The sequence below is a fragment of the Astyanax mexicanus genome, chromosome 15, assembly GCF_023375975.1.
Source record: "Astyanax mexicanus isolate ESR-SI-001 chromosome 15, AstMex3_surface, whole genome shotgun sequence".
NCBI lineage: Eukaryota > Metazoa > Chordata > Actinopteri > Characiformes > Acestrorhamphidae > Astyanax > Astyanax mexicanus.
This window is the reverse complement of record NC_064422.1, coordinates 28,456,229-28,480,637: the sequence shown is the minus strand read 5'-3', so window position 1 is coordinate 28,480,637 and position 24,409 is coordinate 28,456,229. Positions and strand designations below refer to the sequence as shown.

The window sequence follows — 24,409 nt, the reverse complement described above, 5'->3', positions numbered from 1 at the left end:
TTTCACTTGGGCATCATCTTGGGCATCACTAGTGATGGGGGGATTCCTACTGAGTGGGTTGGGTAATTGGCAGTGAGAGAATCAGAGAGAAAATGGGATAAAAGTTACAATTACTAAACTGATTTGCTCAAATGCTCCATACAAACCCATTCATTTTGGACTTACTTACTAGAACACATTCTCCTAGAAGTGGGTATTCTCTTCTCTTTTGGCCTGAAGGTTTGGATACAGCTACTCTGAGGGAGACACTTAGCCTGTTTTTAGGTGCAATCTGCTGTTGCACAGAAATAAGATCAATGTTCACACAGCAATGTTTCCCAAAATCTTTCACTGGATCTGGTCTGGTGGAGGTTAGTGATGTAAATAGGCCACAGTTTTGGACACAGCTATCGTTTCCAGAACAGTAAAGCTTCTCACACAAACCGTTCTGAAGTAGAACTACTTATTTTTTAATACTAACATAAAAAACACTAAACACTACAGTAAAGTACATAATTTACTTCTGTAAGAACTTAGGAGTCTTTAAGTTTACATCATTGACAATTACTGAAAAGTGGTGCCATTTATGAACAAATAATCTTACATTAACTTATCCCACTGCATTGATTGTTTCTATGGTTAAAATACAATTTGTTTTAATTGAAAAACTGAGTTGGAACAGAAAGAAAATCAGGCATGTGTGAAAAATAAAACTCAAGCATTTGTGAAGAGTTAGCATCAAGCCAAATGCATAAATTTACATAATACTCACCTTAAATTATTTTAATTCACACATTTCTATTTGTAAAAGCTTGTTATATGGGAGATAGTGTCAGTGTTACCCAATTACTCTATTAAAGTGTTTAGAGAACAATGTCCTTACTCTCCATGCACCATCCTGAATAGTTTCAGATTAATGGCATTCCACTATCAGTGTGATGTCAGAGATAGTAAAATGTACAAGTATGAGGTGTTCATCCACTGTTTTCCATGTCTTGCTATTAAAATACATATCACACAGTTTCCAACAACAATGTAAATATATAGAGTAATATAGAGTAATGCAGCACTTTGTAGCACTTTGTTTTTGTTGTTCGATTTAAACTGTGTCCCACCTTATTCAGTAACTGCACTTAAACTGCAACGTGTGCCTATCGTCAAATTGTTATTCTGTTAAAATGTACTTTGATGTGTACTCGTACCCAGCGGTGACTCCATCAGTCTACACTGCAGAAACTTGCGTCCTACTTGTTTGCCTGTTGACAGCTGAAGAGAACTGAAGACAATTTTGTCTGTATTTTTCTATGCTGATTTGAATGTATAGTTGAGGATAGTCTCTGGGGACTGATCTGATTCTTTTGTACTTTTCTTATGACTGATGGAAGCCAAGCAAATGAAACAGTGTATATATCCTAATATATTACCCAGTTATCTGTGGTTTCTTTTGCTTCTCTAAAACATTGCACTTTAAAACAGATATGGTAGTGTGATGCTATACAAATAAATTGCAGTATTTGTATTATAATTATTATCTGTTAGACTTGTGCTTTTATATTGTAATAAAGTTAAATGTGAGAAAATCATGGCACGGTTTGTGTTTTTCCATTGGTTGATACAAAAGCAGCTAATTATACATCAGGTAAATCACAGTGGTTTTCATGACCCTTTCCTGATAAAGGCCAGATGTTTCTGTTAGCAGCATATTGACTGACTGTATTAAACATTCATTAGAATTCTAAACAAAGTAAAACCAAACTAAAAGCCACAGTAAGTTCCATTGGTACAAACATACTTTAATGTACAATTAAATAATTGGCAAAAAATCTGACCAGAATAACTTAAAAAAAAGAAGAAAAGAAAACTATCGAAACCAGAGCATCAAATATTTTTGCTCCTGCCAGCAAGCACCAAGAGTGTTAGCATGAGAAAAGTGGTCAAATCACATGTTTTTTCCAGTCTGTATCTGTTTAAACAAAAAAAAACTGTTCAGTTTTCATGGTTTGTACAGTGAATAGTTCTGTATATTTCCATATATTCATGTATAAGACATTTCATTAAAACGGCATGATATTTCTTAGCAGTCCCTAAGTGGGATGTATAAGGTATGACAGCAGTGTCATTTTGCATCACCATTACATCTTACAAAAAATAAGAAAGAAAAAGTGTCATTTATCAACTCCTGTTGCTTCAAGTTTTTTTTTTATTTTCCAAAAATTAAATTAAATAATATATCTATATATAAAAGACAAGTATTTCTCATTTTTATAAAATAAGTCTCAAGCCATATTGCCACTGTTCATGTCACGTGGTCATTCCCCGCCCCTTTACCGGTTAACTTTATGAAGGGAAAGAAGAAAAAAAATTGAATAGGTTTGAATAAGGGTCTTTCCCGTTCATTCAGAAACTGTCCTCCAATTCTTTTTCCCCTAAACTGCACAGTAGATGCCCTCCACAGTGTGTTTGTGTGCAACATGGAGACAAACAAAGCCTGCACTGGCTTGTTAGTACACACCCACCATGTTCAAGTGAAAAACCTCAAAATTTTGTACATATACAAAGCTGCAAAAGTACTGACCCGCACCCCATTCAAACAGCCTTATGGCAAAACATCTCATCTCAAGGTTGAGCATGCTTGCTCTAAGCTGCCCTAAAGTTCTACAACTCCTAAGAGCTTAAATCAACAAGAAACAGCAATAGAAAATTCTCACAAGTCTATTTCTGCCTGTCCATTTCCATGTACATAGTATTTATTTAAAAAAGAAAAAAAAGCAAGAAAAAAAACAAAAAAAAACAGCATTGTAGTCCAGACTTTTCTTTATACCGTAGGAAAAGAAGTATTGAAAGCCCAATAGTTCTGAATATCAAAGTCTCAGGGAAAAGGGAAAATTCAGGGGATATAGTTCCTTCTTGGGCAAAGAGGAGTGAGGGCACAAAGTCAGTGAGAGAGCAAAAGGGCATTAAAGGTTGCTTCTTTGAGAAATCCACATTCCCTCATCACATTTATCCACGTCGTCTCCGTGGCAGAATTCACCGCACTGTGTTCTCTGTATATAGAACACCTGTAGTGTCAACAGTTCCGTTACCGTTCCAGCGTAAAAGGACAGAGTCAGAGAATGGAGCACACATTCACAGGAGAGGGTTCATGTAAGTGGGAAAACTGTGACATGCATAGGAGAACAGACATATCCCATGCAATCCGTCATCAGGAAACACACAAACACTCAACTTCACTTAACCCCAACAAAACCCCCTAGGCCCACCCACCCGCAATTTTTTTACAAAAAAGAAAATATGAAATATAAATTCATTCATTTCTTCAGCCTGATTCTGTTAACAAAAATATATTCTTTGTGAATTGCAGCTGTCTCAAACAGAATATGCTATTATGTGTCTGAAAAAGAAAAAACATGAACACTGAAGGGATTTTAAGCTGACCGAGATGATGACAAATACAACAGTAATAATCGATAACCACCACCACCGCCGCCGCCACCATTTCTGATTGGATTTTAACACTTTCAAAAATGGGTACAATCTTGAGCGTGTATGGAAAAGACAACAAAAAAGGTCTATTGTGTTTACATGTTTTCCTCTTTAATTCTATGCATCTAAAATCTTAAAAATATCTATAAAAAAGGCAGACGTCCCCAAAAATATCATATACCAAGGAGAATTTTCCCCAACCTTTAACCCAAAACCCTTTGAACACAATTGGCTAAAAAATATATATGTATATATTAACAGCAATAACTTACCATTCATTTAATTTATTAATTTGAGCATTTAATGTAGTATCTCCCATAGGAAGTTGTATTCTTTTCATTTACTTCAAAAAATATTAAATAACACTAATAATGATAGCAATGGTAAATTCTAAAACTGCGACCCATTCCTGGTAACAAGAGCAGTTCTCCAAGGACTATAATGCTACATTATATCTAATGAATTGTGATTAATATTTGTCCCCATGTCCTGGTTGTTGCCAGCCAGCATGTCACTAGTCCCTTGCCCATGCAGGGCCCCCATTCCACCGAGCTGTGAAAGCATGGCGTTCTGGTCTGCTCCAAATGGAGATTGGTCCACAGCCTGCTGCTGCTGAGGTGGCTGCTGTGGCTGTTGCGGATGTGGCGGAGGCACCATGCCAGTGTGGTGCTGGGGAAGATGACTGGGGTGCGGGGAGCCCGTCTGGGTCTGGGGAGAGATGCGGTGGGGAGAAGGCTGGGGTTGCAAGCGAGGAGATGGACTGGAGTTGGGCGGCTGGGACTGCGGCCGTGGAGATGGCTGGGGCGACCGCACCTGGTTGCTAAGTGAAGTCGGCAACTGCTGACCCTGTAAATGCGGAGACTGAGACATCTGCTGCTGAGGGCTCATTGGATTGTTGTGCTGGGCAGGAGATCCACCACCTCGGTGTTGCTGCTGCTGCTGAAGGAGCCTTTGGTGCATTGCTTGTTGGAGCATGGCCTGGGAAGGCTGGGAACTACCCTGAGGGGGCTGTAGCTGCTGCTGCTGGAGCGAACCACCACCTACAGGACCTCCGTCACCCACTGGGAGCCCACCCATAGCATTCTGTTGCTGCTGATGCTGCATCTGGAGCTGCTGCTGCTGCACCCTCTGTTGCAGAGTGGCTGCCACATGGGACACAGGTCCTGAGTAATTCTGTTGCATTCCAGGTTGGGGTCCTCCTTGCTGCTGCTGGAGTCCACCAGCTTGTGGTTGACCAGGTTGCTGAGGAGGCATTCCAGGCTGACCAAGATAACCATGTTGCTGCTGTGCCTGGGGGTGCTGGAATTGACTATGGTTCATCTGCTGCTGTTGCTGCTGCTGTTGCTGCTGCTGTTGTTGCTGCTGCAAATGTTTTCTCATCAATTCTCTGAACTGAGGGGAGATATTTGACATGTTGGCCCCTTGGCCTGGCATAACACCTTGCTGCTGCTGTTGCTGCTGCTGTTGTTGTTGCAAAGCAGCCAGTTGCTGCTGCTGCATATTTACACCCATCATGGAACGCTGTGCAACTTGCTGCTGCTGCTGCTGTTGTTGTTGAAGTGGATTCATTTGGCCCAGGCCTGGTCCTTGTCCCATGCCTGGCCCTTGTCCCATGTGCATACCAGGCGGGGCAACTCCAGCATTAACCTGCTGCCCATCCATGACTGCTGGACCAGGGCCTCCACCTCCAGGACCACCCCTACCAATATACTTGGGTGCACGCTGCTTGATGAAAGTTGCCATAAGCTGAGGATTTGAGCGCAGTATGTTCAGGACCTGCTGCTGCTGAAGGGGAGAACTGGGGGATCGCAGAGTTCTCAGGAGGTCTTGCAAGGCACTCTGAGAGAGACCACCAGTGCCAGGCCCTGCACCAGCAGCCCCTCCTGGACCGGCCATCATTCCCATCACTCCAGGATGCCCTTGTTGCTGCTGCTGTGGAGGGAGTTGCTGCTGCTGCTGAGAAACTTGCTGCATTTGTTGAGCTGGAACCATCCCCGGGTGACCCATCTGGCCCATCATTCCTGGTCTCTGCTGATGGGGCATGCCAGGGGACCCCCACTGCTGTGGCTGAGGAGGCTGAAGCTGAGCCCCACCCTGTGGAGTTTGCTGAGGCAACTGCACTTGAGGAGGAAGTTGGTTTTGTGGCCCTCCCTGTTGCTGCATGCTTGCTCCTACAATACCCTGCTGCTGCTGCTCCATCTGTGCCCTGGCTACAGCAGTTTGCGCTTGTGGTGGCATTCCCTGAGCCCCCACCATCCCCGCCCCTGGATGGTTCATGCTCATCTGGTTTTGAGTCTGAGGTCCCTGCATGGCATGTGGTGGCATCATCCCTGGTCCCTGATTCATGTGTAGGCTCTTCTGTTTGGCCATCTGCCTTTGTGACTCTGCTACTCTCTGAATCTTTAAAGCCATTTCCAGGGCTGCAGGAGGGGGGCCGGGAGGCTGCTGTGGAGGAAAGTTTGTTTGCCCTGGGTTTGTCGGTTGTTGAGGAAGGCTGTTCGGGCCCATGCCTGGTTTCCCTACAGATTGAGACAGTGGAGAGGAGCCTTGTGGTCTTTGAACATATGGAGGAAGGCTGTTTGGATGTTGCAGCTGTTGCTGAGATGGCTGCGGTTGCTGCTGTTGTACCATCTGCTGTTGTGGCGAGTTCATCATCCCTCCACCTGTAGGCATCTGCTGAAACTGATGATGCTGACCCATTCCTGCCAGCTGCTGCGAACCTCCTGAAACTCCAGGCTGGGGTACAAGAGGTTGACATTGTTGAGTTGGTGTCTGTGGTGTTGGAGGTTGAGAATTTGGTGTAGGAGTGCCTGGACCTGCAGTTCCATTGTTCCCAGGTGATGGTAGACCTCCATTTCCACCAATTTGCAGTTGTCCTGCTCTATTCATGCTGGCAACCCTTCTCCGTAGCATCTGAGCCTGCTGAACCCGGTGCTGGAGCTGCTGCTGACGCAATTTCTGCTTGATGTTGAGGCAGAACGGTACAGGGCACTTGTTCTCTTGGCAGTGTTTAGCATGGTAACAGCAAAGTGCAATCAGCTGCTTGCAGATAGGACAACCACCATTCGTCTTGCGCTTACAGCCCTTGGTGTGCTGAACCACACGTTTCATCTTCTGACACGATGGAAGTGAGCAGTTGGCATTGCGGCACTGGCAAGCATGTACAAGAGACTGGATGCAACGCTGGATGCTAAGGCGGCGTGAGTCTCCAGGACTCTGCATGGAAGCTGCAGCTTGGTTGTTGCTCTCGTCATCCAGGCCCAGACCGAGCTTATCCATCTTGTGCTCATGGCCTTTTGTATTGTAGCAAGTAATGCAAAGGTCATAGTCCTATGGAAAGGGAAAAATAAATAAATAAAAATAATTCAGATTAGTATATAACATAACACAAAATATGCACTACTTTGATTTTGAAATGCTCTTTGCTAAAGAAAAATTGGTCGATTTCTTACCTCGCATACAGTACAGTGGAAACGCGTTTCAACGTGATGTTTGCATTCATTACAGGTGTAGACAAACCGATCTTGGCTCTGGTTGTGCAGCTCTACCAACATACACATCGAACTCCATCTGGAGCGCCTTAGTGAGGAGAATTCCAGATGTTTGTCCCGCGCCAGTGTCAAGAAAGCATCTCTTCCATCCATCAGGTCACATGCCATTAAGGGATCCGGGTCAATAATGGGTGGAAGAGCATTGGAGTTGGGTCCAGCACTCAGTCGGATAACGAAGAACACCTTCCAGAAAGTCCAGAAAGGACAATTAGAACCAAAGCTTTTTGCTATACAAATACATTTAACAACTTCAAAATTTTAACCCATCCCACCTCTTTGTGCTTCTCCATAGTTGCATAGAGCTTCTGCGACAAGTCATTGGACACATTTGGCATTCCTGGTTTCTTTTTGTTGGCTCGGCTCAGACTGCTCTTGTTCTTGCTTGTCTTCTTATTGTTCTTTTTCTTGGCATTTTTGCTATCGCCCTTTGTAGCCTGTAAGAAAAATGTGCTTTAGAACCAGATTCCTTCATTTGTATCTATAGACAGCACATGGAAAAACAGATCCTTCTAACTTACATCTACACTTTCACTCGACGTATTATTTTCCTCTCGTTTTCTCTCTTCTTCCTCCTGTTCCAGCTCCTTAATGCTCTCTTCAAGCACATTGGGCCAAAAGTCTCCCTCAAAGTAGGGCAGTTCCTTGGCGCTAGTGAGACGATCCTCTGTTGCCTGCTTGAATATGTCCTGAAAAGTAATGTATAGAAATGTATGCATTATGAATTTGTTCATTTATCGTACACTGCAAATTTGACTGCCAGGACTACTAAATAAATGTACCTTATAGTCGTGAACAATACGTTCTGCAACAGCTTTGTCCAACATTTTCTTATACCACTCTTGCAGCCTTTTAGGTTTGGGTATTCTCTGATCTGTAGGATGACAGTGGAAGATGTAGTCGTCACCCTCACTTGGAGGGCAGGCCCAAATATGGCCAGTGGTAAATCTGAAAGAGAAGCCACAGTTAATTCAGTATTTTAGCTTCTGACTAGCTTTAGTATGAATCGTTATAATATGAACAGGCAGCTTTCGTTCTCCAATCATTTCATTAGAACATTAAAATTAGTAAAAAAAAAAAAAAAAGAAATACATCTGAAACTTACCCTAGTTTTTTGGCATATTCCAGATACCCAATGAGAATTTCATGGTAGACTGTTGTTCTCATACAGCGTGGCTGAAAAAAGTGAACACTGTCCAGATAGGATATGTATACCCGTCTGCATCAAAGAAAAAGAGAGGATTCATGAGACACAGAAACCTCTAGATACATTCTGAAGAGAAAAAAAGCTTATAACAAAGTCTTATAACAAAGTCTTCGCTGCCTGACCTTTGATTTGGGGGTGGACAGTCTGAGCCGTATTCCTGTACATGCATGCCAAAGAAGCAGACATCAGCACCATCAATGTCCTCAAACGCAAACAGCGCTTTTGATCTATAAGGAAAAGATTCTGCCATCTCACCAGTGTCCACAAACCTAGGGAGAAGAGGAGAGAAAAGGGAAGAGGAGAGGAAAAAAAAAAAACACACAACTGACCATTAGCATCTTTCATTAATTCATGCCAGACTTGAGGCTAAACAGTGAAAGTCAGAACCCAATTCTTTTACCTGGCTTTCATTCCTGGTTTCACTTCTACCACCTTATCAGAGACATGGACAACACGAATAGTGACTTCACCCGCCTCCGGGTGGTTTTGGCGCTTCACATAGTCATTAACTCGATTTTCCAAGTAAATGCCGAGTTTAGTTGGTGGTAGCCCTGAATGAGCAAAGGAACATTTAGTCATCACGGTCAAGGATGTTAATGCATTACACTTTAATTATATACTCTCAAAAAGTAAAGAACATACTTTTAGCAGCGTATTTATTCTCTTTACGGGTCTTGTTGGCCTTCTTCAGACACCCATTACATACAAACCTGAAGGAGGAAATAATATACCAGGTTAGATAAACCATTTAACCACTTAAAAAACACTAACTGCAGTAATCTGACTGTTTGGGTGGGAAGACTTACCCTGATGGCCAAATAGTCTCATGGTGCAGAACACAGATCTGATGCATTTTCCGTCCACAGTCCAAACATTCCACAAATCTGCGAAAAAAACAAAAAACAAAATGCATGATATTTTCCAATAAAAGCTCATTTCAGCCATCTAAGTAACATGCTGTTAGTCACTGATGCTTTAAATAAGGAAAGCATGGTAAAAATGTATTGAAAATGATGCAAGCGGCATCTTAAAGCTAACATCTGAGCTTACACTAGAAATGATATGACTTACAACTCAGGGTCAAGTGTGTCATTCTTCTTCTTTTCAAACTGTTCCTTGGTGATGGACCTGAAACATGTGTTATTTTGAATTTCAACAACTGGTGGAATTTATTTACAGTCTTTAGAAAAACATTGTGCTTTTCTGTATTACTGCCCTTGAAAAAAAATAAAAAAAGGACCAAAAGTATTTTGGAAAAACCAACATCTACATTGAATAGATAAGTTTACATAGCTCACTAGACCATTTATCTAATACATGTCAAAATCCACACACGTGAGAGACAGAGATACTTACGTCTGAGGCTGGGATGGATCGTCCCCCAAGGACACGCTCTCACCCTGGATCTCATTGAAACACTTCTCACAGAAGTGGTACCTGTCAGCAAGAAGCCCATATTTTGGTGAACTACACCATTCACCAACACCACAGCCAATCACAGAGAGGCCATGATGAGGCAGACACCAATCATTGCAGGGCAAGGCAGGACAGGGCAGGCCAAAAGGGAAGTAGGCACAGATGAGGAGCGCAGAACAGGGTCGTCACCAGGGGAGCCAATCATGATGCAAGGTTTTGAGCAGGGTTTAAGGGGTAGGGGTTGGGGGTGGTTATGGTAGACATGATTGGTCAGGTGAAAGCAGGCCATTGCAGACATGACAGGCATGGCAGGGAGGGTAAAGGTGTTGGGAAGGGAGAAAAAAAAAAACGAAAGAAAACGGACAAATGGACATGAAGACAAACGACAGACAAGACAAGCAGAAAGCCAAAGCAAAGCACAGATTAGCGGATTGCATGTGTAATGAGTAAATCACAGCTACAAAGGGCAGAATCAACTACTGGGGGAGGCAGGGGTGGGGAGGAGGAGCATTTACAGACACATGAGCACATTAAACAAACACACATAGCAAGAGCAAGACTGTTGGGTAACTGTAAGGATGCAGAATATTATTGACACGAAAAAAAAACAACAACTTTAAAAGCTGACTCTGATAATACACATCACATCATTAAAACCTTGTGAATGGCCTTTACAAAAGGTAAATCAACCCCTTACATGTTCCCTCCTTTATTGCTTTTAAAAGCAGAATCATGGTCAGAAAAAAAAAAAAAAAAAAAATCTTTAAAAAGAACCTTAGAAATTCTAGACCTCAATCCAATAGATTAAAAAATTAAAATAAAATTAGTGTCCAGATGTGCAAACCTGACTATACTTAACACTGGCTTGATGGAGGGTAAATATATTTCACCTATTTTACATTTTTATTCAACTGATGTTACTTTTTACATATCTGTTTTTCACTATGAAACAATTAATTTTTCCTTTTGAAAATTCTTGTGAAAAAGCCACATTATATTGCCCACAACTCCTTTTATAAAAGCAAAATAAGAGGAAAACATCAAAGATGGTTGAATATTTTAATTATTGCCCTAAACAATGTGGATATTTTAGAAGGAAGGTTATTTCGTTAATCGTATTACATTACAAAAAAATTAAGTATTTTATATTCTGTCCTCAATTTCTGAGATGCACAGAATTTTTTATGACAATGATATGTTAAGGCAAAACAATATCCCAAAATGACTTTAAGGGTACACTGAATATTGGGCAACCAAAATAAACCAGAATACGCCTGCTGGGGTGTTAATGTTAAGCGTTCAATAATTTTTTTTTAATTGTACAGCTTTGTAATTAGATTTACTTTAAAACATTTATTTAGACTCCAGTATATGCAATGATGCAAATTTGGCAACATTAATAAAAATTGTTTAAAGAAAAAAAAAAATTGGTACCGGTATTCAATCTTCAGCCATGGCTCTTTTTTTTTTTTTTTTTTTTTTTTTTGGTGCATCTCAACTTAAAAACAAACTGTTTCAATAAACTGAATCAAAATGCTTGTCAAAAATAATATTTCTGAACTGGATTCCTCCATTATTCTTGAACTGATTTTAGTCATTTATGGCCAAGATCACAAAGATATTGCACATAGTTAGTGATTATGATTCCTTTTAATGGAAAAAAAGTGACTAGTAGTATATTTTTCGGTATTTTAAAGATTTAAGTTGTTTCAAGTTTAGCGACCAGAGCCTATAAACTTGTTATGGTGCTGTACTTCAACTGGGCTAATTAGGATTATGCATGTGTGAGTGTGGTGGCAGCTGCAGCAGCTGTCTCACCCATGTCCCTTACCTGTTCTGGTAACTAAAGTAAGCAGCATCTCGTGGTATAGTGCATAGCTGCTTCCCATAGCAGCAGAGAGTCTGAGGGGAAAACTCCAGCTATAAGGGGGGGAAAAAGAGGGGAAAAGTGTTAGTGACTCAGGAAAAACACAAAGTATTTGGAAACGGTTATAAAAAGATAATCATAAATGAAAATGACACACTCACTTTTCTCCCACAGCAATAGCCAAGGCTCTGCATGACAGGGTCAATCTCCTGCTCAAACACCTCCGCCAGTTTGGAGCAGTACTTATAGACCCGCGACGTCTTACGGTTGTAGAGCCAGGCGTTGTTGAACATCAGCCAGATGTCATCCACATACTGCCACGGCTCCTGATACTGGCCTGTGTCAAGTTTCCGTTTGATAGTAGACAAGTCCATGGGATTCTTCACAATGTCAAAATAGTCCTGAAAAAAAAAAAAAAAAAAAAAAAAAGCTTACTACACACCACTTAATTAGAATACTGCCTGTTATACATGCAGCTGACTGTTAGAGAACACAGTGTGGGACATTTTATTAAAGAGCTTAATTGTCACTCACAGAAGGAAAGCATTCAAAAAGCCACACCTATATAAGCTCACTATGAAAACTGACGAACCTACAAAAACATTTATAAAGGCTTATGCAAACATATGTCAACTGTGATAACACTCGCTGAGAGGAACGAACAACAAATTAGTCAAAAAGACCTAGCTGGCACTACTAGTTGGACTCTGTAAATGCCTGTGTAGGTGTTTGCCTGTTGTCATTAAAAGCTTGTACTAATTGGGTCCATTTCAATAACTGTGTTGCTGTTGATTAATTGTACAATATACAGACATAACCTCAATCACTTTTGTTGTTTTCAATACCGTTTTAGACCTGCCAACCTTAAAGATTACAAAATCAGACAAACGTGATAGACAAACTTAAAAATATTTAAAGCATCTTTATAAACCAATACCAGCGGCTAAACACTCCTAAAAATAATGTGTTAATACCTTATTACGCTTATTACATTATTATAACATACATATATACAAACAGAGGTTATACAGCCCTTTAATGAAATGCTGCTGAGAATGATGCCCTTTTATTTCTTGTGTTGTTAAATCACCTCTAGAATTCATCAGTTCTTTACCACAGACCCTCCCCACAACAAGCAAAGACTCTTTAGTTGTGCCTGACCAAGAACCAGTCAGAACAAAGTTAGAACTAAAGGACACGTACAGGTATTCCTAGGAGTGATGGATCCACAGGTTGGCGGAAGGGTAGAGACTCAGGGTCCTGACGATAGAGAGACTCTAGTGTTGGCATCAAAGCCTGTCTCAGCTCCTCGGGCTTGAAGACTGGTAAAACAAAAACACAGAATTAGAAAATGCAATGAAATAAAAATGATAATCAAAAGACATACAATAATGTTATTATGTAATAAGGTAACCGTAATATAATGGCTTAATGTATTAACTTGTATTGAATATATTTTTTAAAAGGCATAGATAGCATTCTTACTCTTCTTTTTACTGGGCGTTTCAGATTTCGAGCCTGCAGACCCTGCACCAGCATCTTCCTCTTTAGGCTCAGTCTTCACCTCTGGCTTTTTGTCCTCTCCTGCGGCTGTGGATGTCTCCATCACCGTACTTTTAGATTCTTCAGTTAATGCTTCTTCCTTCTTTATCTTAAAGGCAAAGCAAAATAACATCTTATAAACAAACTTTGGAAAAAATATTTATTTGAAGTGCAATAAGCCATAATTCCCTTCCTTTACCTCAGGCTTTTCTTCCGTTTTTATATCTCCTTTCTTTCCCGTCCTTCCTCCCTTCATTGACTCGTCCTCTTCTTCCTCCTCCTCCTCTTTGACCTCCATCTTAGGCTCAAAGGTGGCAGTGTTGTCTGAGGGGGCCTGCTGGGAGGAGGCGTCTGCACTGCTGACAGAGGCAGGAGTGGCAGCTTGGCCGTCGACTGGCAGAGAGCCCTTCTGAGACAACTTTTAGAGAAAGAGAAAGCCCAAATCAGGTGCATGTTAAATAACTGCACATCTGTAAAACAGCACTATTTACAAGAACCATCTTAGTGGTCGATTTATTTATAAAACCACCATGCTGTATGGTGGGAACACTTACTGGAGTGGGCGGATGCTGGGAAGCAACAACACTGCTGGGTGCTGCTGAAGGAGGCCCTCCTAATGGTTGCTGTTGCTGGAGCTGCATGGCTTTTTCAGAGTTGGCAGGCTGAGACAGCTGCTGCTGACTGGCACCTGGAGCGACGGGTAGGCTGGGGGTGTGGGGCTGGGGGGTCTGCGAGCCCGGAAGGCTCGGAGGAGGCGTGAGGTGAGGAGTGGGCGTGCGGCTGCGGGCAGGTGAGGGAGAGCTCTGGCGGACGGGTGGACAGTGCGGAAGGTTCATAGACTGAGAGGGCATTGATGACGGCGGCATGCCAACCACGCCATTGGAACCGAGAGAACCCACTGAAGCCCCACTGCCTACGCCCCCAGCAGAGCCCGGCTGGGCTAAGGGACTACCAACTGGCAAAGACGGAGGGTTTGACATAGGCCCCTGCTGAAACAGCAACATACACAAGTGTTTAGAACACATTCATAATTCATATACACAAAATGAAACATGCATGACTGCATTACTTCCATTAAACAGGGAAGGGCAGGCCTTTGTTCTTTGTGTATTAGAGAGTATAGATGTGTGTTACTGCTAAAATATTCACGAGACAAAACACTAAAGGTACTAGAGCTGAACGATAATAATTGCGGCCATGATAGTTCCTGTTGAAAAGTAGCATTCCTGAGCATCTCAACCTACAACAGTGGGTTTCTTTTGTACATTTATGTGCTTCCCTGCTCCCATCTCATCTAATTCAACTAATCAGTTCAACAACAATGCCTTTTAGAGTTGCAGGGGTGTGCTGAAACAGGAAACTCAATAAAACGTGCAGGGTGCTTCTAGTACTAGGGTTAAGGTAAAACTATTCTAGAAGGATTATAGTTAGGTCTGTAAAAACTAACTGTAAAAAAAGGTCTGTATTTTTGTTTGGACAATATATTGTTCAATAAATAATTGCCATAAAACTACTCATTTTTTCACTGATATAAGTAATGGTAACATAGCATAACATAATGCAATTATGTAATGGATACTGGAGATTAAAAAAAGAATTTCCTAACACCTTCCTCGGGCCGAAAAATAGTCTGTACATAGATGTCTTTTTTTTTTTAATTCTATTTGTATTTTTATATAAAGCTATGGCGTGATAATCACAATATAGCTAAGTAACAAATCAAACAGTTTTTATATAAAAGTTGTTCAAGGTAAAATGTTATAATTACACAGCTCTGAGGTGCTCCTGTGAGCTCCTCCACTTGTCCACATTTGACTTGTAGCATTGTGTGCAGCTGTACTTAAACATTTTTTTCTTGAATATCAGGTGCTTCTTCAGTTTTGCAATGTTAGTTAACATTATTCTGAACAGATTTCGCTCATTCAAACAGCACGAAAACTTTTTTTTTAAGCTCAGTTATCAACACTCTACTTACTAAAATAATCTGGGGTTTAAATCTGTCTCGAGCTCAGCCAGGTCAGGTTTTTGTGCCCGATCTAAGCTCTAATGTCTGTATATAAACTATAATTTGGTAACGCAATTATGACGACAGGCCCTAATCACAGGTCAGTGTAGCCTTATATAGTTTCTGGTATAACTCTTAATAAAAGCCAATTATTAACCAAAGTGACTAACACTGCAGTGCTGCGACCTGTAAAAACACGACCTAAATAAAAGACTTCTTACCTGGGCCATGCCACCGGGAGTTCCAGGCTGGGCCATACCAACAGAACCAGTGCCCATCATTGGGCTTGAACCTGGAAACTGACTAGGGGGCATATACTGATTCTGCATTTGAGGAACATTTGGAGGAGTCATCCTCGCAGGTCCCATACCCATCTAAAAAAAAACATAAAAACAATACTTTTTGTAAGAAGAAATTTTCAAAACAACAACTTCCATATATTCCAGCTCATTTACTGGCACTCTGGTACAATTGGTACATACCCGGTTTGTAAAGATGTCATTGGCTGATACAATAAATATGTTGGTAATAAATTCGTTTGTTTTCATTCAGAAATTAATAAATGATCTTTGCTAAATGGAAGAAATGTTGGCATCACTGTTCTCAAGAATCAGTGCAGGGCATATTTTAACCCCTGTTACCTGTTATCATTTATTTAGCTGTTCTTAGAAAGCTAAACTTTACATGTTAGGGTATTTTAATTACCATTTCAAATTGTAACTTATTTTTCAGAGCACTCCACGATTATAAAATAAAGTGTTCTGTATTTACATGCCAAAATGAACCACCTGGCAATCAAACACACTTAACCTCTTAAAATTATTGAGGCAGAATGAAGTGCAGACAATGACTTAAAACATTAAAATTATACAACTTTTTTTTATATTGCAAAAGTTTATGAAGTCTAATCTTTAATATATTTTATTTGAACCTACATTTAACATTTTAAAACACATTTCATATGTTATTTCTGAGTTTCCTGACACAAAGCAATATGGGCAAAATGTACCGGTACTCTCTCAATACAGAAACCCAACTAGCCAATCTGTTTTTGGAAAACCATTTGACAATTAAGTCACTTTACTGACCTGGTTGAGGGGTGCGCCGTGTGGAAGAGGAGGGGTGGACCTCTGGCCCATGGTCTGCATTTGATTAAAGGGATTCATTCCTAACCCAAAGAGAGGCATATTAGTGATTAACAACGTTCATTGTTACAGTTTTTCTTTTTATAGTAAATGTTAACACTTTAGCACTGACCAGCAGGGTTCTGCATCCTGTTCACCATCTGGTTGGGTCCAGTAGGACGCACCATTGACGGATCTGGGAGAGGACCATCTGTAGCGAGGAGGACGGATTAATTGAGCTTCATCTTAACAATGAAAAGTTCACACGATTACTGATCCTAGCACATTATGCTTTTGGTATAAATGTACAAATTTTACAAAAGTAAAATTGTTAAAATAATAGCAATCTACCACTGTGGTATATTGTTAATATACACCTAGATACATAACTCGTGATCAGTTGAGTGCTACTATATGTAATGAGTACTACTGACAAGCCCACTCACTTGGCGGAAGTCCTGTTAGCAGCCCTGACTGGCCTATGCCAGTAGGTCCCTGCTGCATACCAGTGGGAGGCATTCCAGGCTGAGTGGGTATCATACTCTGCTTCTGCAGTCGCGTTCGGCGCTTCTCCTCCAGCTCCTTCTGAATCTTATAGATTTTCTCTGCAAGCAGGTGGTAATACTCTGCCTAAATGGGGATAAAATAAAAACAACAACAATAAAGGGTACCCAACATAAAATGCAAAAAATATATATTATTTAAAGAGTATGCATCAAAAGATCTTTACCCTGCTGTTGGCAGATTCATACATGTCCCCCTCTACTTTACGGGCATAAGCTACTAGGTTCTCCATGCGCCGGTCTTTCAGTGCAGCTGGGTCTGGGGTAGGGAAGATGGCCTGGACGCTGTTGCAAAAGAAAGAAATCAAGCAATGCAAACATTTACTATAAGAAAACCAGTTAAAAAGTGGCTGCAGACACATGAGAAAATCTCATTAGCGTAATCAACATTAATATGAAAAAGTGCGTACAGTTTGTGTACGAGGTGATTGCGCAGATCCTGGGTGATGTCCTCATGCCAGCTCTTCCTCATGCCAGGGCCGGCAGCTGGAGTGGCCACAGGCATGGAGCCCACATTTCCCACACCGCTGCTGTCATTCATCAGGCTACAAGAAGAAGTGGACAGCAATGAAAAGAAGATTTATATAAATCTTTCACACATAGTGAACGAAATCTGCAGAAACAGTAGAACTTCAAAATATTTTTTTTTTGCTTACTTTTGAGAGTTCATGTTCAGATGCAACATAGTATCCTGAAGAAGGCTAGACTGCTGATTCTGAGACTGGGCTCCCACAGCTCCATTCACACCCATTGGGTTCCCGCCTGGTAAAGCAAAACCAGTATTTGAGATTATCCAATAAAGACAGCTGTTGTGGTCATAGAAAGTTCTGCTAAACGTGTTGTTTAGGTGTTCTTACCCATGGCATTAAGAGCCCGAGGTGTTTGCTGGGCAGGCTGCGAGTGCGCCTGGTTACCCTGGTAGGTGAGGCCCAGTGCTGCATAGGCCCGCTCAATGGAGCTGGGGTCTATCTGGCCTGGGGTGTTCAGATTAGGAGCACTGTGTGGACCTGGTGTGGTACCCAAAGCAGTGCCTAAACCTACACTGGCACTACCAAGAAGGGCTGTGGAAGAAGAGAAAAAGGAAACAAAATGTTAATAGTCTATCCTAAGTGTCCAAAGGTATTCAGAAAGGTTGCGTATAAAATATCATCACATAAATATCAGCCTATGTATGTCCAGCTATTTTTCATACAGACAGAAAAGAGCAGCATCTGGTGGACTGATACACACACTCACACTGCTGATTCCTCTTGTCTCCTGCATTCTTCAGCGGCAGACAAACAGGGCAGTCATGCCGCGTGCAGTTCTTCCAGTGGGAGATGATCTGTCTAGATGAGGCACAGTGTGCCACTGCAAATTTGAATTAGACAAATAAAGTGTTAGTATTTATTGCTCTTGTATAACCCTGAGGAGAAATGATGTCATATCATCTATTTCTTACAGTGTGCATCAAGCAAATTCTACTAAACATAATTTTAGATAAGAACAATTAAATATCACTGGTGAATTAAAAGACTTACCTTGACAGGACTTCCCCGCTTGACAGTGCGTCATGTGGTTGAGGACGTTCTTCATGGTGCGGCAGTGGGGCAGATTGCACTGGCGTACCTCTCCGTTTGCCTGCTCCCGCCGCTGGCACTTGTGGGCATGGAGCAAGAGCACCAGCTGCTGCTGTATAAGCTTGCGCTTCTCTGGGTCGGCTGTTGGAGGAACACCCGCTGTCGATGCTGTTCCAAGCCCTCCCTGGGCGTTAGGTACCATACCAGCTGCCCCTCCGACTCCAGAACCACCTGCTGGAGACTGCTGGGAACCCTAAAGAGAGGTGGAGAGCATAAGAGTGAGATAATACTTGATATACTGATATAAAATGTGCCATCAGAGAGGATATTCCAATTAAAACCAGTTAATCTCTGTTTATACTTAATCTGCACTTCTGCATACATAACCATTTAAGTAAACAGGAAAAAAAATGAAATGTGCATCTATAAAAAGGTTAGACTGCTGAGATTTTTCATTCATAGTGTGTTCACTTTCCTCTTCGACCCCACATACAGTCATGTTCTGCTCATTTTTCTACAGAGAACAAGCTTTTGATCAGTTTAATATATGCTTTATGTATACATTTTACATATTAAGCTGAATTTCAATGTTTTTTTTTTGTATTTGACGTTTAATAAGCACATTTTTTCATTTTGTCTCTTTTCTTAGTATCATGATACCAACCACTTTACCAGCATTCTGTTAACATTACCTAATTTACTTATACACTACACTTTCACTACTATAAATTTACTGGATTCTTGGCTCAGATATACTACGTAGAAATATAAAAAAATATAACTTACCATAGCTGGCATGCCGGGCATGGGCTGTGGTTTCTTGTCTAGATTGAACTGGACCATGTTGTTGGGCATGCCCGGTTTGTTCATGAGCTGCGGGGCCAGCCCTGCACCACCCAGATTCTGACCTGCGTTCTGACTATAGGGGCCTCCATAGGGGCCTGCACCTGCAGTCATCATCCCCATCTATGCACACAAGTGGGAAAATAAAAATCAGTAAAAAGGACACAGATTTGGAAAAAAAAATTCATCACAATAAATATGAATCTCTAAAAACCTACCTTATTCATTACTCCAGGCTGCTGTGCTCTAAGTCCACCTTGACCTCCTGTGGCCTGCTGCTGCAGGGTTTCTGCCAGTAAGTTACTGTTACTGCCCATGCCTGGATTGGGATACCCCATTCTGGGTGCGCCATTCATCATTTGCCCTGCCATCATGCCCTGCTGCTGCGCTGTAGGCCCCCCTGGCTGCTGCTGACCGTTGCCTTTCTGAGGTCCGAGCATTGCTCTGTTCATGCCACCCACCATCCCTGCCATCTGTTGCTGCTGCATCAGGCTGGCCTGCTGTGGGGAAAGGTGTTGCTGGCCTTGGGGGGCCATGCCCAGGGGCCCCTGAGATGCCTTCATACTCCCCAAAAGCCCTACCGAGGCCCCTGCTGGACCGCCTCCCTGCTGCTGTGCAGCTACAGGTGGTGCCCCAGACCGGAGGAGTTCGGAGAGCTGTTTGTGCTTGGCTGCTGCATCCTGTCCAGTGGGTCCAACCCCTCCAAGCATGCCAACTCCCATTCCACCACCCCCAAGACTGGTGTGAAGCTGGCCCAGGTCCCCTCCGTTTGCCAGGCCCAGCTCAGAGGAGCTGATGAGCTCGTCTGGGAGATCATGTTCCAGGTCCAAGAGAGAGCCAAAATCTGCATGAAATGGACAAATTGAATGAATGAATGAATGAATGAATGAACAACTTTGTCACAGTCATAATTCAAAATCAACTGATAAATATTAAGATAAATTTAACTAAGGAACAGTTTAGGACTAGGGCTGCACAACACTGGGGTACAAAAGTCAAACTTTTTTAGGCAATGTAAATTGTGATAGATCTGTATGAAAAATCAAATTTTTATCATCATTATCAACATAAGTTTTCATTATAAACACAATACTGGAATTTTAATCACTGACCAAACATGCCATTATGATAACAATCTTTCTGTATTCCATCTTCAAGCAAAGGACATGACAATCTTCGAAAATAATCTCTGGAAATCTCTGAAATATATGTCATGGAAACTGAATAGTGTGAATCCCACTGAATTAAGCAGCATTTTTAAGTTAATTTGATATTAAATGTGCTGCAGCATGACCACTATTTATGTGCACATAGTGATGATTATTCTGAAGACATATTTTGGTCTGCGATATCCGGAACATAAACCACGGACTAAATGCTTTAAAAAAAGTTTTACCTTAAAATCCTGAATACCGTTTTACTGCCTCTGTTACTTTTACAGCCACAATTCACTAAAATCTAAAATTAGTGTTTTACATTTATGTCCCTTCCCTCCAAAAGGATAAACAGAAAACAGATTTAATTTTGTTATATTATGAGGCCGATATATTGCATATGCTTGGTTTGAAAATGTAACTAGAAAAACTTCCAGGAATTTATTTTTAATAAATTGAAAAAGAATGATTTTTTCTCATCTTCATCATATTCATCGTTATTTACTTCATTATTAGTAAACAACAACCTCAATGAATTTTAAAAACTAATAGTTTTTTTTCCATTATTTGATAATGGCATGATTGACAAGCCAAATACCTGATAGATAATTTCAATCAGCTATTCAATCAACTATCAAACTGTCAGAAGTTTTATTTTTAGCTTTTATTTACTTTTTCATTTTAGGCAATTATCTTTTAGTCTTATATTGATGATTTTATTTTGTAGCATTTTAAGGTCTGTTTTAAATGTGACTTGTGTTAAATTGTATCACCAAAAAAAATAATTTCACTCAAAATGTTAATGTGTGATTTTTTTTTCATCTACACATGATGAAATTTGTTTCATCAACAGACAGCTTGAGGAAAATTTACATCTATGGAATAGTAACTGCATAACATGAAAACAGTATTAATGTAAAAAGCTTTGATCAACATATTTTGAACATTTTGTATTGTTTGCCCATTCACTGTTTACACAATATATGCAAAAAATGTTCCTAAAACAGTAAAGAATCTTAATACATATATTAGTTGATTTTAATTTGACAGAAACCACATTATACAGTATCATATAAACATCAGCAGCTGAAAACACGGGGAATCTCAGCTTAGTACAAGACATGGTTTGAAAGAGTGCCAAACATGAAGAAAGTTGTAAGGTCATCAGCTTTAAGGAGGTAAACACAACACACTCATACACTCAGCTAAACACACTTTGAAAATGACCATGCCGTTTCAATCATTCGCTTTATAATATTTAGAAACACATAATGACATAAAACAGTTCCAGTTTTAGATTTCACCAAATTTGATGCATTTATTTATGTATTTTCTAATCATCTTTATTTATATATATCTACAAAAGAGCAGGATGTTACTGATACTTGCTACTGTTTGAAAATGCATACCTTTCATTTATTTGTTTTGCATTGATAACCCTACAAATTATTTGAATATGCTATGAATTCTCACATTAACGTGAATCACTGACATTATTATTATTTTTACTTATTATTACTATTATTATTATTATTATTATACTTATATAAACTAATTCACCTGACTAACAAACTCGTGAAAGTTATAAAGACCATCAGCAAAATCTGAACAGGCTGGCAGTGTGAAACAAATACATTACAAATACCCACAAATACATATATATTTATATTACTTGTGTTAAAATTTCTTGAGTGAGACAGAAAACACTAAGGTCTGGACGAGGTTTCGAAATTGAAATTGTTCTCGCTGTTTGAACTCAGAGAACCAAAGAATGAACAGAAACTTGACTTAAAATAAAACTAAAATTGTGTCTTTTTTCCTTATTAAACCCTAAACCCTGGGGTTTCTATTTAGTTTGATTAGCTACTGTTGTTATGGCTGAACAATAGAAACAGATGCAGATAGATGGGGAGGAAAAAAATGACCGAAGACAATCGGGAATTCGAAACAACTAGCCGGCTGAAGCGAACCTAGCTTAGCTGGGCTAATGTTAGATCCACAGTCGGTTAACGGTGAGGGAGCACAGAGCTATAACCTCCACATGATTCAATAAAACGACTTAAATGCTGGTTTATCGTGTGTAGTTTTTACTAGGTGTGATTATCGGGATGAAGGATGTTGTGTTTGAAAGGACGGAGCCGATCTCAGTGAGTTAGCTAGCTAACTAGCTAGCTAGCTAACAATGCCAGAAGCAGCAGGAGAGAGTCGGAGTTGTGAGTGGGCCTGAGGCTGCGGCGTTTACACACACAGTGAACAGCAGCTAGCTGACCAGCTAGCGACATCAGCTATACGGCCACTTAATCACATCTCTGACCCGTCTAACAACGATGCAAATGACTGCTGGCATGCCCAGGAGAGCCTGTTAAATAAAGTGTGACTCCTATGAAGGGTGTCTGTGACTGAAAGCCAACTTAAGTCGCAAAATATAAAAGCTACTGGAGCTGCAAGTTTGTGTGTGTTTTTTTTTTTCAAGTTGACTGGATAACAGAACTAGCAGCCATGCTAGCTAATGAGCCTTGATCTTTGTCGATTGCTCCTAACACGACGAAGCCATGACTGGATTTGTTTCTCACACGTTCAGCTGTATAAAATACAGCATTACTAACTTAGCTAAGACTAGCTAGGTTTAATAGCTTATAATATTATGTTTAGCTAGTTATGCCAATTAATCGTCGTAGCCTAGCTAACGCCAGTTACGTTCTTAGCTATTAATTGCTAAACTGTATTCGAGACATTTAGTTAAAGCTAGATGAACATGATTTATAGTTGAGAACACAACTTAAGCTAGACAAGCCTCCCGATCTTTGCATGAGCAGCCCAGTCTAATCACTGACAAACCAATAATTTGTCTATAGCTAGTCAAGTTAGGTTAAATATCTAGCTAGCACCAGCTACTTTGACTAAAACACACAACCCCTGATGTGCGGTGTTTAATTTAGCTAACCTAACTAAATAACTACTACCAAAACAAAATACAAGGCATCGATAGGCTCTATAGCTAGAGAGCTAATCTAACTATTTATCTATCTAGCTGGTTGGCTAACTATACAGTGTTGTGATCCGTGCAATCTGTGAAACAGCACTCCCAAAAACTGGGCTCCCTAGTGGATCACAGCCACAGCCAGGACTGCAGGCTAGCTAACCTAGCTAATGTTGTCGCTAACAAATTAGCCAGTTAGCTAGCTAGCTAACCAGTCGTCCATCTAGCTAGCTTAGCTAGCTTCCAAGCTAGCCTAGCTACCTTAGCATCCGATGGCTAACTGGCGGAGCTCGTAAAAAAACAGGAATGACAAGCTAAGCTAAGCTAAGCTAGCTAGTCCCCTGTGCTCCGACGACGCTAGCCTCGGTTCGCTAGCTACGGCAAAACAGAAAATCAACACCCGCTCGACCAAAACATGACAATATAAGCCCACGAACACATTCACGCCACAAATTAATAAACATATAAAACAATCCGAATTTAATCTGAATTTAAGAGAGTAATATTTACCGTTTCCATCGCTGGCTGAGGCAGAAAGTGCCGGAGAGGATAGTTTAGGCCTCTTGGCTGAAGGCGGGCCAGAGTCCAGAACGTTCTCGGCCATATTTTTCTACGAATTAAAAATATATATATCCTCAAAGATAGGCGTCGTCGCCTATTTAGCGATCCTCGGACTTCTCTTTGCCTTTAAAACTCGACTTTTCCCCCTCCTTTTGAGGGACTAAGGGGGGGAAAGTCCCGTGTACAAAATACTCCTCTTTCCTGGGTTCGCCTCTCGATTTCAGCTTCGGCGTATCAACCCCCTCCCCAGTCCGATTTTTTGTTCTTTATAAATTTCTGCAAGCGGAGGAGGAGGCAGGGGGAGTCGGTGAGAGGATAAAAAGACACACGTAGCAGCAACTCCCGACCAACTCACCGAGTCCTACATGACAGCAGGAGAATTAACCGAATGAAAATGTTTCGCAATTTTGCATGTTGTTACTCTCCATCTTCTTTAGGAAGAGCTTTATTTTGAGGAGTGAAACTGCTCGCCAGGGGCGAGTTAATAACAAATACATCTTACCTAACAGATAGATTGTGTCACAAACGGACACAAAATTATTATTTTTATCTTTTATTTTTTACTGGATTCGTTTTTT

At 40.8% G+C, this 24,409-nt stretch overlaps 1 protein-coding gene across 6 annotated transcripts; it reads right to left on the bottom strand.

Moving 5' to 3' along the window:
* Positions 1-1,751: 1,751 nt before the first annotated feature.
* Positions 1,752-24,241, bottom strand: ep300a (E1A binding protein p300 a). Of its 6 annotated transcripts, none has more exons than XM_015608367.3 (31): positions 23,781-24,241; positions 19,355-19,980; positions 19,080-19,259; positions 18,255-18,546; positions 17,971-18,084; positions 17,592-17,795; positions 17,391-17,496; positions 17,145-17,279; positions 16,902-17,019; positions 16,618-16,801; positions 16,305-16,382; positions 16,136-16,215; positions 15,269-15,421; positions 13,597-14,028; positions 13,242-13,460; positions 12,986-13,151; positions 12,704-12,822; positions 11,662-11,901; positions 11,465-11,553; positions 9,574-9,684; positions 9,289-9,345; positions 9,024-9,101; positions 8,860-8,927; positions 8,618-8,768; positions 8,340-8,486; positions 8,116-8,229; positions 7,793-7,958; positions 7,532-7,699; positions 7,286-7,447; positions 6,915-7,196; positions 1,752-6,792 (listed from the first exon to the last, which is right to left on the bottom strand). In XM_015608367.3, exons 1-31 carry the CDS (start codon positions 23,872-23,874, stop codon positions 3,907-3,909), a joined length of 8,019 nt encoding a protein of 2,672 aa, XP_015463853.3. In that variant the 5' UTR covers positions 23,875-24,241; the 3' UTR covers positions 1,752-3,906. The 6 variants fall into 6 exon arrangements, with proteins under 6 accessions (XP_015463853.3, XP_015463850.3, XP_007259138.3 ...); XM_015608364.3 differs by having other exon boundaries at positions 13,597-14,031; positions 17,965-18,084; positions 23,781-24,240; XM_007259076.4 differs by having other exon boundaries at positions 9,574-9,654; positions 13,597-14,031; positions 17,965-18,084; positions 23,781-24,240.
* Between the last annotated feature and the right edge of the window lie 168 nt (positions 24,242-24,409).

Bases quoted from the DNA above. Each gene is read 5' to 3' on its own strand.
- ep300a (XM_015608364.3), bottom strand. From the start codon at position 23,874: ATGGCCGAGAACGTTCTGGACTCTGGCCCGCCTTCAGCCAAGAGGCCT. The intron at 17,497-17,591 runs GTAAGAACACCT...TTGCTTTACCAG, and splicing joins TCGGGCTCTTAATGCCATGG to GCGGGAACCCAATGGGTGTG. The intron at 17,280-17,390 runs GTAAGCAAAAAA...TTCTTCTTGTAG, and splicing joins CTGAACATGAACTCTCAAAA to CCTGATGAATGACAGCAGCG.